Below are 14,676 nucleotides of genomic sequence, written 5' to 3'. Positions count from 1 at the left end.
TGTACTTGAGAAATGAACACCAGCATAAGCAAAAGTATTAACAACATCTAGTTACACAGATATTGCACTTGAGAAATGAACACCAGCATAAGCAAAAGTATTAACAACATCTAGTTTACTTTTTGCATATGACCAATATTCTCTCATGCCCTGATAAATGCCCACCATTCTTAAAGCCCATAACTTTCGTTTTGTCTATATTGACATCAAGCTTACATTCAGTGCATTCGTTGTAGAACATTGGACTGCCTTTGTATGCGTACTAACAGTGCAAGCATACATCTGCAAACATACTATTGCATGTATGTCTGCCATTGTTGTAGGCTTTCAATGGCTGTTAAAATAACTAAAGGTATTAAAAAACATGAACTGCTTATTTAAATATATAGTATGGTAGGTAAGTGTGTTTTTCATTTATACACATGCAATAAGTGAAAGCACGTCTGTCTTAATCTGATTAATATACAATAAAAACAGCTTATTTAAATATATAGTATGGTAGTAAATGTGTTTTTTATTTATACACATGCAATAAGTGAAAGCACGTCTATGTCTTAATCTGATTAATATACAATAAAAAACAAAGTTAGAATAAAAATAAAAATAAAATTTAAAATACAAACTAAAAGATAGTTTATAATATTAATGCGAGCAGTATACGTATTTCAATAAAATGATTAACTTATCTTATGTCTCTATAATTACCACACAAGCCTTGCAATACAGAGACCTGATGTTGTCACGGCATTTAACACAGCAAACTTCCTGTACACATGTCAGCTTCTGAATACAGCGTGTATTCAAAATGTCTCCATTCTGTCCTGTTTTGTTCAGGTGGACACCACTTGTATGTTTAACATTGATGTTATAAGCGGTATGCAACCATGATTGCTTATGTGATGGTCGTGGAATTCATTGGCAGAACAGTTGTAAAGTTTGATGGTATTGTTGTTGTCGCGATGGTGGTCATGTTAGTAGCTAACGTCGTGGTCAAGAATCCTGGCATAACATCAAGGTCATACATGGACTGACCCCACGTATTAATAGCCAGAGTCAGACACAATACACCTATCACATTCATAGGAAGCCCAGCAAGTGCCTAGAAGTAGATATACATTAAAACCGTTATTTTAACAGATGGACGCATTGTTGGTAGTCGACATAGTATCAACATACAACAGTAAGAGAGTACAGTAGTAATATAAACACTTTCTGCTTTTTTTAATTTATGTATTATATCAATACTTTAAAACAGCCCTAAAACGACCAACATGTTCTTTTATGCAACTCACAGTCACACGACTGTATTCCTGAATTGAAATTATACTGCAAGAGTAACCGCCTTTGAACGTTCAATGAAAAGACTGAGTAAGTCATAACATGAGATCTTACATCCCCCTTATATGAGCATATATATACCCCTCATATGATCACTTATATCCCCCTTGTTTGAGCACATATATTCCCCTTAAAAGATTACTTAAATTCCCTTTGTATGATCACATTTATTGCGCTTGTATGATCACATTTATTTCCCTTATATCATCACATACATCCCCTTTAAAAGATAAGTTAAATTCCCCTTTGTATGAGCACATATATTACCCTTGTATCATCATTTTTATTCCCCTTATATGATCACTGATTTGCCCCTTATATGATCTCTTACACCCCCTTATATGGGCAAATATATACCCCTTAAATGAGCAAATATTATTATTTTTATATGATCACTTATATTCCCCTTATATGAGCACATATATTCCCCTAATATGATCAATTATATCCCCCTTGTATGAGCACAAATATTCCCCTTATATGAGCACAAATATTCCCCTTAAAAATGACTTAAATTCCCCTTAAATGAGCATATATAACGCTTGTATGACCACATTTATTTCTCTTTTATCATCACATATATCCTCCTTAAAAGATGACTCAAATTCCCCTTGTATGAGCACATGCATTACCTTTGTATGATCACATTTATTCCCCTTGTATCATCATTTTTATTCCCCTTATACGATCACAGCTATCCCCATTATAGTAGAACATATATTCCCCTTATTTGATAATTTATATTTCCCTTGAATGAGCACATTTATTCCCTTTATATGGACAATTATATTCCCCTTATATCATCACTTATATTCCCATTATATAAGCACATATATTCCCCAGATATGATAACTTATATTCTCCTTGTATGAGGACATTTATAACCCTTATCTGATCACGTATATTCCCCTTACATGATCACTTATATTCCCCGTGTATGAGCACATGTATTCCCCTTATACGATCACTTATATTCCCATTAAATGATCAGCTCACTTATATTCCCATTATATGATCACTTATATTCCCCTTGTATGATCAGTTATATTCCCCTTGTATGATCACTTATATTCCCATTATATGATCACTTATATTCCCCTTGTATTATCACTTCGATTCCCCTTGTATGATCACTTATTTTCCCATTATATGATCACTTATATTCCCCTTGTATTATCAATTATTTTCCCCTTACATGATCATTTATATTCCCCTTGTTTGATCACTTATATTCCCATTATATGATCAGATCACTTATATTCCCATTATATGATCACTTATATTCCCCTTGTATGATCACTTATTTTCCCATTATATGATCACTTATATTCCCCTTGTATTATCACTTATTTTCCCCTTACATGATCATTTATATTCCCCTTGTTTGATCACTTATATTCCCATTATATGATCAGATCACTTATATTCCCATTATATGATCACTTATATTCCCCTTGTATGATCACTTATTTTCCCATTATATGATCACTTATATTCCCCTTGTATTATCACTTCTATTCCCCTTGTATGATCACTTATTTTCCCATTATATGATCACTTATATTCCCATTATATGATCACTTATATTCCCCTTACATGATCATTTATATTCCCCTTGTTTGATCACTTATATTCCCATTATATGATCAGATCACTTATATTCCCATTATATGATCACTTATATTCCGCTTGTATGATCAGTTATATTCCCCTTGTATGATCACTTATATTCCCATTATATGATCACTTATATTCCCCTTACATGATCATTTATATTCCCCTTGTATGATCACTTATATTCCCATTATATGATCACTTATATTCCCATTATATGATCACTTATATTCCCCTTGTATGATCAGTTATATTCCACTTGTATGATCACTTATATTCCCATTATATGATCACTTATATTCCCATTATATGATCACTTATATTCCATTTACATGGTCACTTATATTCCCCTTACATGATCACTTATATTCCCCTTGTATGATCACTTATATTTCCATTATATGAGCACATATATTCATACTTACCATATCAGGTATTGTCAGATAGCCAGTAGAGAAAACAATGGCGTTCGGCGGGGTTGCCACTGGCAACATGAAGGCGAACGAACAGGCGATTGTTGCTGACATCATGATGTAAAGTGGATTGTATCCGATGGATATCGACTAAAAAAGGAATGATTATTTTCGTTATAATATTTTCAGAAACTACAAATATGATGATGCATATGATTTGTTTATCACCACACTTTCATTAGGTCTTATTTCAGTATGCGTAGTCGTTCATTTTGACTACTTTCAATTTTAACAACAAGTTGTACTTAAAAGAAATGAAACTAATTTCATGCTCTTTGGTTAAGAAGCAATATTACTTTTCTCTGTAAAGGATTGGTATTATTATCGTACCCATCCCATATCACTAATCATAATTCAGTTTACCATTTCTTGGAATACAGGAAGAAGAAGCTGTGCTGTTGCTGTGTTGCTTGTTACTTCAGTAGCAGCAGCTACGATAATTGAAATGATAATGTTCATTTCCCATCGTTTAAGATTTTGGAATGTCTTTAGCCAATTTCCAACGAAAGCCGAGAGACCAGTTTCCTAAACAAACATCATGTTTATATATATTAGTAGACACCACGATATAAATAAATATTGAGATAAAAATAAATAATATTTTTATAAAATAGCGAGCTGATGTAATTATTTTTACAAATGAAGCTCCAATCAAGAAATATTGAAATTTGTTGAGTAGTTATAAGCATGGTAAAAATATTTGACGGAGTATCACTTTTACGTTAATACAATATGTGAAATTATATGTGGCTTTCGTCTAAATAAACTAGTTATTTCATAGTCACATTAGGTAAAGCGTTTCTTTTCGATGTCCAATAAATCTATATAAAACTGGTTACAATTCGTTTTATATTCTTTTGTTGAACACACACACACAACATAATCAGTGATATTTGTCTGCTCTACACAAGGTCAAAACCTTTCACTCTCATAAAACTCTTCCACTAATTCCAATATAAGAAGCATATACTTTGTAGTCGAATAATTAATGATAATGATATGTTTTGTTAAAAATATATGTTATTAATCCTTTATAATCATAAATTCACTTAGTAAATAGTATATAAATACAATTGCTTACTTTACTTGCGTTGGCGATAGCGAATCCCCCACCAAGAAGTATAATGACACCCCAAGGTAACTTCTGGTTCACAACCGACCAATTTAATATTGGAGTATATTCAGCTATACCAGCTATAAGATACAAACGTTAGAAACACTTCATTAAAATGTAACAAAAGACCGGTGGTAACATTTCAAATTTAAAATTTCATGATTTCCTTTTCATAAACTCACGATTTAAAGTTAAAAAATTCACGATTTCAACTTTGCGAAACTAAGAGTTCACGAGTTCAACTTTATAAATCATGAAGTTGAAATCGTGAATTCGTGAAGTTGAACTCGTGAAGTCTTTCACATGACCTCGCAGTCTTTATAAAAATGTATTAATTTAATATTTATAATATTTTTATTGGTTTGCCTTTTCCATTATTATTTTATATGTGTTAACCTTCGTCTCTCCTAATGGCTTTTGCAGGAATAATAAAAAGCACGACCCCAAGCAAAATGCATGCGGTAGAATCGCTCACATATCTGTAATAAAAAATTCGAACACAGTTAATTAGATGAATTAATACAATGTGGGACAACGAACAATATATACGAAACGTTAGGTGCTTCTGTCTCCTTACGTTTTAGTTTCTTCATACATCCATAATATTCCCCACCCATCGATGTTCGGAGGTGACCGAAACAACCACAGAATCACCAGTAAAAGAAACACGATAAGCACCAATGACTCTGCCATTCTGAAAGATTAAAAAAATATAAGTAAAGCTTCTTATAGAAACAATTCGATTGTTTTGAATCGTTGTGTTTATAGCAGTATAACTATACAATTGAATGCAGTGAGATCAAGCGATCACATATATTTGTTCACACATACTTACGAGTGAACGCGTGTATTGAAATTGAATTTTTTACAAACATGTTTAGTACTTACGTTATTCTACCAAGCCTATCAAACCGTTGCTTTATGGTGCTGTTGACGGCATTCCTAGTTCGAGGGTCAATTCTTTTAAAGGCTCTAAAAATAACAACATTTTGGGTATACCAGCTGCATATACAATCATTTACAGTACAATGGTTTAACGATTGTTGATATACAGCCAACTGGAGGGGAAAATCTCGGCAGCGGAAACCCCACTGCGACCTCGTTAAACGGCTTAAATGGTTACATTGCATACTATTCTGATGGCACACGATAATCTTTAATGACACACGATCTTGTTTTATAACACATGATATACCTTAATGGCACACGATCGTCCTTAATGGCACACAATCTTGTTAAATGACACACGATCTTGTTTCATAACACATGATCTTCCTTAATGGCACACAATCTTGTTAAATGACACACGATCTTGTTTCATAACACATGATCTTCCTTAATGGTACACAATCTTGTTTAATGACATACGATCTTGTTTCATATCACACGATCTTCCTTAATGCCACACAATCTTATTTAATAGCAAACGATCTTGTTTCATAGCACAAGATCTTCCTTAATGGTACACAATCTTGTTTAATGACATACGATCTTGTTTCATATCACACGATCTTCCTTAATGCCACACAATCTTATTTAATAGCAAACGATCTTGTTTCATAGCACATGATCTTCCTTAATGGTACACAATCTTGTTTAATGACATACGATCTTGTTTCATATCACACGATCTTCCTTAATGCCACACAATCTTATTTAATAGCAAACGATCTTGTTTCATAGCACATGATCTTCCTTAATGGTACACAATCTTGTTTAATGACATACGATCTTGTTTCATATCACACGATCTTCCTTAATGCCACACAATCTTATTTAATAGCAAACGATCTTGTTTCATAGCACATGATCTTCCTTAATGGTACACAATCTTGTTTAATGACATACGATCTTGTTTCATATCACACGATCTTCCTTAATGCCACACAATCTTATTTAATAGCAAACGATCTTGTTTCATAGCACATGATCTTCCTTAATGGCACAAAATCTTGTTAAATGACACACGATCTTGTTTCATAGCACATGATCTTTCTTAATGCCACACAATCTTGTTTAATAGCAAACGATCTTGTTTTATGACACACGATCTTGTTTTAAGGCACATACTATTGTTTATAACACACGGCCTTGTTTAATGAGACACTATCTTGTTTCTGATGACACGACGTTTGAAAGCACACTATATTGATAAATGGCACATGACCTTGTTTAAAGACACAGTATCTTGTTAACTGACAGACGAACATGTTTTAGACACAATGTTGTTGTAGAAGGGCACAATCTTATGTTTAATGACACACGATCTTGTTTTAGAGCAAAAACCGAAATCAACATAGATGAAAACAACAAATACTAAACATAAAATACAGTCAAATTTATAAGTACAGATGTTACTTTACCTGCTTCTCAAAAAAATGATGGCAAGCCAAAGCCATCCAACGAAAAATACCATCAAGGACAAAGGAAAGGCAAACCCCATCCATTTTGCGAACGAAATAGGGGACTCTGTCAATCCGTATGATTGGTAATACCTGAAATGATGGCAAAAGCATATAAATGACAGCCAAACACAAGGTTATGCATTTGAGGATACAGGTTATGTTGACTTTATATTTTGCAATTGCTGTTTCAATTGAAATGGTAATTTCAACGCTGTTTAACCAATACCTTTATTAAACGAGAAATAATTATTGTTAATAAATTAAAGCAAGTGTCCAAAATGTAACTGCACTAAGACCATGCACTAATTATCAAAAACATGACAAGAATACGAACCATAATAGGCAATATCAACAGTGTATCCGAGAAGCCTTAAATATGAGATACATTGGTACAATACCAGTCAGGCCATTTAAAACCTACTTGTCTGCCACGTCTTTCAGCACTAAATTTGGCGGCGTTCCTGTGAGAGTGGCAATCCCACCGATGTTAGCTCCGTAAGCCACACACAAAGCCAGTCCTTTCGCAAACCGATTCATTTCTGCCGCTTCTTGTGTGTTACCATCTTTCCTAAAAAATGAAAGGATAGTAGAGTTTGTTTCTGGTAGATGTCATGTAAATTGTTGTTAAAAGAAAGAGTGCAGCACTTACATGTTTTTTTTCTTATTTTAAGGTCAGTACAGATGATATAATTAGCCGTCTGCTCTTTCACGACTGATATAGGCTCTTTGAATTGATAAATCTAAAACTAATTCAACTCAAGTAAACCTTTTCACCCTTCGCACACCCCCATTAGTTTATGCCGGAGAATATAAACATTTAAAGGGCACCCGCAGATGTTATAGCTCCAAGAAAAAGAGTATATTCAATATCATTGCATAAAATAGAAATAAATTAGGATTGGACTCGATAATTTTTTGAACATAATGTAAGTAGTATGACGTCATAAGTATTAACAAAACGTTATCCATATCCATGGGTGCTTTAACAACGCCGATTAAACGCAAAAAGGGGATATTTTGAAGTGACTTCTTATTCATGTTAAGCGTATTGTATTATCTTTGATGATTACCACTGAAATAATTCCGGATTCGCACCAAATCAGTCGATACATGAAAATAGTAACTGAAATATAGGGAATAACAGTAAAGAAGCATGTGTGTTGACTTATTTACCACTTCATCATTCATTATTGACACTTGTGAAACAACAATCTCTGTATGAACGGAAGGTTTCCTTAAAATTTCAATTTATAAAATCAGGACCGGATATATGCATTTTGTAAAGCACCTAATCGTTCTGAAGTAGCTTGTTTGTAAAAGCTTCTCACCGTTTTCGACCGTGTTTGCAATAGTTTTACAACCATTTTAGAGAGAAAACGGATTTTCTTCGTTTTTACTATTTATATAGTTTTTACTTTTTGTATAAGATATAGTAAGCAACACATGATGTCTCACCGGGAAGGAGTGTTTACAATATAGGCATTCTTTCCTGACCGTTTGCCCTCACATTCTTCATGTTGGTTGTCAACTGTGCCATTGGTTTCAGGTTCTTTGTCCATTTCAAACGCTTCATTGTCAGCTGCTCCTTCTTCCACTTTATTAAAGAAAACAGAAATAAACCTTAAAGCTGCACTCCCACAGATTTACCGTTTTGACAACTTTTATTATTTATTTTTTTGTCTTGGAATGAGCCTATTGTTGCGTACACATCAGCAAACCAGTGATATAAGACTGCTGACACAGGATCAGATCGCCCATTTCATATTTCCGTTCAATTATTAATGTTTAATGGCTAAAAGCGTTACTAACAGTTTATGAAAAATGCATAAAACATCAATTTTTGAACTAAAATAAAAAAAAAAATCTGCGATTTGATTTTTTTGTCATCAGTCTTATATTAATGGTTTCCATGCATTTTCGCATAAATTGGCTCGTTCCAAGACAAAATTTAAAAAAAGAGAGAGTGCAGCTTTAAGTGTATGTTTATCATAGTACCCCCCCCCCCCACACACACACCAATTAAGGGCATGTCCGCTGGATTTATGAGACACATTGGTTAATTAACATTTTTATTTCCGACTATTGTCCTGCTGGACCCGTCTGTGGAGGGCAATCGGTACAATGCACGTCTTTAAATGGCTGTTGGATTTAGCATCCGGCCATATCAGAACAAACCCCTGGTCAAGCCTAAACCTACGAGTTTCCGAGTATACTACGATGGCTTCGTTATGAAATCTTAAACAACATCAGTTTGATTCCTATTTTATTACAACTGTTTTAAATACCTGTAACATCCCTAAGTTTTACACAGCAATGGTTTATCTGCAATCTTTTGGTTTTGATTAATGTTTTAATATAACTTATTTACAAATAATATAGTCCTATTTTAGTAGAATTTTACTCATGACTTATCACTTTCAGGTACTTACTACTGGTAATTCTGGCTTCCCTGACGGCGCCAACAACGGCGGTAATGATGGGAATCATCATGGCGGTGGCGGCGGTATTGCTGATCCACATGGACAGGAACCACGTTGTACCCATCATGCCCAGCATCATGCTGCACAAGAGGAGTTTAGTATTTTTTAGCAAAACATAGGATCATTTAAAAGGTTTAATATCAATACAATAAATCAGGCCATTTGGGCTGGTCTCTCGTTTCTTCGTATCATGTTTATATAATTCACAATGAAAACAAACTTCAGGAGGGTATAAGAAAAATGTTAATGTAAAAGATTGCAGTTTAACAATATGCTTATAGTTTACAAATATTTAAAGGATATGTGCGCAAGGCATGCATGAACAGACAAAGTGTATGCATTTTTGAATAGTATCCTATTGCTATTAAGTTAAAACTTTAAATGTTCTTAAATTTGTGTTTACAATCATTTACATTCGCGTCATTGATCAGTGCAGTGTGAATACATTATAACAACATTTTATTTCTTTTTAAACTATTTTTGTGGTTTACTGGTCCATAGCCTAAGCATCCCGTCAAAACGATCTCTAGTGATATAATCCCGTACATTTCTTATCCAAATATTGGAACACGTACATGATAGGCTGGGCTCCAATGATTCTGAGGACACCCAATGAAATCCGTGTGTGAAGCCCCGTCTCTTCCAGCGCCACAGCGATGATAAGGCCCCCAAGAAACAACATTGTCGTGTCCTGAATGCAACAGTATTTGATTACAATTCCAGTAAACTCCCTGTCAGGGCCACTGCAGTATTTTTTTAACAAAAAATGTAACATGAATGAGAATGGAGCATTAGAAATCACACATATATCGTTGTAGGTGCGTTGAATTTCGAGAAGAAAATTGTGTATTTTAACGATGTTCTTAAAGAAAGATGCCGTACATGGAATGCGCCTTCTTAAAACCTACAAATCGGTATTTTTGTTGCTGTAAATCTGAAGGTCGAACAGGTTTATTGAATGTCTGTTCTTGAATTGTTCTCTTTCAATTTTGCCAATAGAAAGAGGCCTTTTACGACTTTCAGAACGTAAAGTACGTAATTGTCAGCAACACAAAAGGTACCGATTATAAGGTTTAAAGGGTAACGCACATTATGTGTTCTCATAACATCAAGATTAAGCTTATCTGCTCCATTATATTCGTGAATACTATGGCTCGATACTCTATGTATATTGTATGTTTATGTTCTCCGAGTTTGCTGTCTTGTAAAATTGAGTGTCAAGCTATGTGGGCCATTGAACCGGGCGTCTTTAAAAAACATAGATATTTTTTGGTTTCGGGCTTGTTCGGTGTTGTTCTAGTAGTTAGCATTGCGATATTGCTATCATTTTATAACATGTGGAAGATTTGTAAGCAATGAAATGATTGTCAATATCCAGTAAATGCAGTTTAAAAGATAAATGCCGTACAAAGAATAATATTCAACAATGATACATCATCATTTGCAAAATCAAAGAGACATATGAAAGAGACTCTTACAGTGACGTAGTATTCACTGATGGTTTTTGCGGGAAGTGTTTTGGTGAGGGGGAAGAGGAAGATAGGCATCAAAGCTGTCACCGGGATAGGGATGGCCTCTGTCAGCCACAGGATCGCCATCACTACAATCACGTAGGCGCATCGGGCTTGCTATAACATCACAAATATATCGTTTTAAAACACGCAATCACGTTTTAAGAGGTCATACATCGATTATTTAAGTTCGTGTTAAATGAGATTGGTAAAAATGATTGTTTTAATACTAAAAGATCAGCAAAAGATGAAATTAGAGCTGTATTATTTATAAATTCTAAACCGATCAGAAATGCCATATTTTGCCGAAAGGCGTTAGTAACGCTATTGGAGCGTCTTAGGCCTGCATTTACATGTTTATGTTCAAATGAGTTTCTGTCAGTCGCTTTTGGTGTTTGATCACATTACAAAGAAACGTAAAATGATTTCATTCCAACAAAGTGTAAACAAACATGTTGACTATATAAAGAACTGCTTTAGGTTAAAAGACAATGCCTTACTCTGAGTCATAATCGTGATCAAAACATAAGCTATAAGAAACAGGCTTATGCCAAGACGCTTATTCATTCTCAAGGTTTGATGGATCATATTTCCTATGGCATTTGTCATAGCTTTTTACGACAATCTCTTTCACACACAGGTGAGACAAGCGGGTATATAGTTAGTAGTTTTACAACTTTAACATCTGAAACCAGTTGAAGAACAGTGTTCTTTAATTTCCACACACACACAACTGGAAGGTAAATAGCCATTTTTTGTTTAGTTCTTTTTTGCAAAAATTCACAATTCCACAATACCAATATATGTGATATGGAGATGGTATTAGATCTTAGCATAGTATATCATTTGCATTTAACTTGACCAAGCAGTCTTTGCTGCCGTTCTTCCATGATAATTTATCAATGTAAATGGAAGAATGATGATAACCTGTTCCGTTGCTTGTTCAGGGTCCTGCCCGTCCGATTCGTACACCAGCAAGTAACATGGAATGATGAAGGCAAGGGGGGTCAACCATAGCGCTTTGAGAGACAATGCACTTTTGAGGAACGTGAGAACGGCCATAATGGCTGGAATTGCTCCAATGAAGTACTGCTACTCTTCCTCTGTAAAAGTAAAACATTAAACAATAAAATAGTTGAGTGTATCTAGGACAACTATTATTTCAAACGTGAAGATATTTGTTGTTGTTTTTTTACATTGGACTATTTAAGTTCTCTTCAACATATGTTTTAAAACAGCTAATTCAGAAATTTCATACAGTTTCTGTTTCTAAACCTATAAATGAATTCTTAAAAAATATATATTATGGATAGAAAGCATTCGTCCTGTTTGAATTCATGTCTCGTTGAGTATCACGTTGAGTGTGTCTTTGAATGTCTCATTGTGTGTCTCTTTGATTGTTGTCGAGTGTCTTGTTAAGTATCTCATTGTGTGTCTTGTTGTGTGTCTTGTTGTGTGTCTTGTTGTGCGTCTCTTCGTGTATCTCATTGTGTATCGCATTGTGTGTCTATGTGTGTGTCTCTTCATGTGTCTCATTGTGTATCTCATTGTGTGTCTATGTGTGTGTCTCTTCATGTGTCTCATTGTGTGTCTATATGTGTGTTTCGTTGTGTGTATATGTGTGTATCTCGTTGTGTGTCTATGTGTGTGTCTCGTTGTGTCTATGCGTGTGTCTATGTGTGTGTCTATGTGTGTCGCGTTGAGTGTGTCTCATTGTGTGTCTATGTGTGTGTCTCGTTGTGTGTCTATGTGTGTGTCTCGTTGTGTGTCTATGTGTGTGTGTCGTTGTGTCTATGTGTGTGTCTATGTGTGTGTCTATGTGTGTCGCGTTGAGTGTGTCTCATTGTGTGTCTATGTGTGTGTGTCGTTGTGTCTATGCGTGTGTCTATGTGTGTGTCTATGTGTGTCGCGTTGAGTGTGTCTCATTGTGTGTCTATGTGTGTGTCTCGTTGTGTGTCTATGTGTGTGTCTCGTTGTGTGTCTATGTGTGTGTCTCGTTGTGTGTCTATGCGTGTGTCTTGGTGTTTGTCTAGTTGTGTGTCGCGTTGAGTGTGTCTCATTGTGTGTCTATGTGTGCGTCTCAGTGTGTGTGTGTATGTGTGTGTCTCATTTTGTGTATGTGTGTGTTTCTAGTTGTAAGTCTCCTTGCGTGTCGCGATGAGTGTGTCTCGTTGTGTGTCTATGTGTGTGTCTGTGTGTGTTACTAGTTGTGTGTTTCTAGTTGTGTGTCTCCTTGTGTGTCGCGATGAGTGTGTCTCGTTGTGTGTATATGTAAGCATCTGTTCGTGTGTCTCGTTGTGTGTCTATGTGTGTGTCTATGTGTGTGTGTCTCCTTGTGTGTCGCGTTGAGTGTGTCTCGTTGTGTGTCTATGTGTGCGTCTCTTCTGGTGTCTCATTGAGTGTCTATGCGTGTGTCTCATTGTGTGTCTCGTTGAGTGTGTCTCGTTGTGCGTGTCTAACAAGTTAACACGTTCATGGTTAAAGTTTCCCCTGTGGTGCTCGTCCATACAGTATCCATTGTACTTCCTATTTCAAATGTTGTCAAGTGAAGCGTACCTGCCCTATACTCTGTCTTGCGCCCCTTGATCATTCTTTCCAGTATGTAACCAATAAATTGTTCATACTCCATGATTGTTGACACCTCCAGCCAAGATGTAGATATTTAAAGTGTAAAGCTGGCTTAACCTGTTTCAACTCGAATGGTTTGATGATGCTTTTTAAAATGGACAATTTAGTAATGCTTTTGGTAAATATAATTATATGAATGAATATGTGCAATAAGGGTAATGATTACGTAGGTTATGTTGATGGTGTTATTATTTTTGTCATGAATCTGATTTCTATGATACTTAGTTAACAATTTTAATTTGATTAATACAAGTCCATTTCATTGTGATCTATTAACATTCATAGCCTTTTTATTTTAAGCAATGCTAAATAACAGTAAAATGAAAGCCTCTTTCAAACGATGTCAATAATTTATGTTATAACATTATACTAAAACTTATTTGTTTAATGGAAATAAATACTACAAAATATTTGATATTGCTGACACAATAGCCAGCAGGAAATTATAAGAAACGTATTGCAGTTTAACCACTGCAAAAAAGTGACAAATTAAAAAGTAATCTGAGACGGAGCTTCTTGCTGCAAACTTTACTTACTTGTTATTGTCCTCAATCAATACCATCCCTTTATCTTTCCACCTCCACTCTTTGCACAAAACAATGTAAACAAAAATAATACCTTATTTTTTCCAATTTCTTGAAAGAGTTTAAACGGCCGTCTTTGGTTTGATTTATATAACCATAGCTATACAACTTACAAGAAAGTATGCGAGCATAAACGACTTGTTTATTTCACGATTTCGCGCAATGGTGCACACGAATGTCTCGCTGTCACATGGGTATTTTGACGGCGGTGAATTGGTCGATCTCCTCATATACTCAAGGTAAAGGCCGTTTTAAACAGACATTTTCCTTCACCAGGATGTTATACCTTAAAACAGATGAATGTAGGCACAGTAAACATTATTTAACCCTTGAATAGATGTTTAATTTGAATAAGTCGACCGCATTCTTAAATTATGCCATAAAAGAGAAGAGATAGAAAAGAATGAATAGATGAATAGATTCAAACCAGTTCAATTTTGTTAAGAAGATATCTAACACGATAACATTTTAAATACCTTAATAGAATCAATGGTATGAACGTACGTGAGTCACGTGCACCTGCCGAAAT

At 34.8% G+C, this 14,676-nt stretch overlaps 1 protein-coding gene across 1 annotated transcript in view; it reads right to left on the bottom strand.

Annotated features, from left to right (window-relative positions):
* The window catches only part of LOC128230927 (uncharacterized), a 34,406-nt gene extending 20,072 nt beyond the window's left edge, over positions 1–14,334 (bottom strand). Inside the window, exons 1-15 of the mRNA XM_052943355.1 lie at positions 14,182–14,334; positions 11,863–12,038; positions 10,903–11,052; positions 10,000–10,115; positions 9,374–9,504; positions 8,400–8,538; positions 7,366–7,512; positions 6,903–7,034; positions 5,428–5,511; positions 5,117–5,233; positions 4,936–5,018; positions 4,507–4,619; positions 3,789–3,950; positions 3,378–3,515; positions 895–1,099 (exon numbers count right to left, since the gene is read on the bottom strand). Of these exons, the coding sequence (XP_052799315.1) occupies positions 895–1,099; positions 3,378–3,515; positions 3,789–3,950; positions 4,507–4,619; positions 4,936–5,018; positions 5,117–5,233; positions 5,428–5,511; positions 6,903–7,034; positions 7,366–7,512; positions 8,400–8,538; positions 9,374–9,504; positions 10,000–10,115; positions 10,903–11,052; positions 11,863–11,997 (1,852 nt within the window). The 5' untranslated portion in view covers positions 11,998–12,038; positions 14,182–14,334. The remainder of the gene's footprint in view (positions 1–894; positions 1,100–3,377; positions 3,516–3,788; positions 3,951–4,506; positions 4,620–4,935; positions 5,019–5,116; positions 5,234–5,427; positions 5,512–6,902; positions 7,035–7,365; positions 7,513–8,399; positions 8,539–9,373; positions 9,505–9,999; positions 10,116–10,902; positions 11,053–11,862; positions 12,039–14,181) is intronic.
* Positions 14,335–14,676: the final 342 nt, after the last annotated feature.

Source organism: Mya arenaria, chromosome 4 (assembly GCF_026914265.1).
Source record: "Mya arenaria isolate MELC-2E11 chromosome 4, ASM2691426v1".
NCBI classification, from domain to species: domain Eukaryota; kingdom Metazoa; phylum Mollusca; class Bivalvia; order Myida; family Myidae; genus Mya; species Mya arenaria.
Note: the sequence above shows the minus strand (reverse complement) of the source record. Positions and strands in the feature narration are given on the sequence as shown.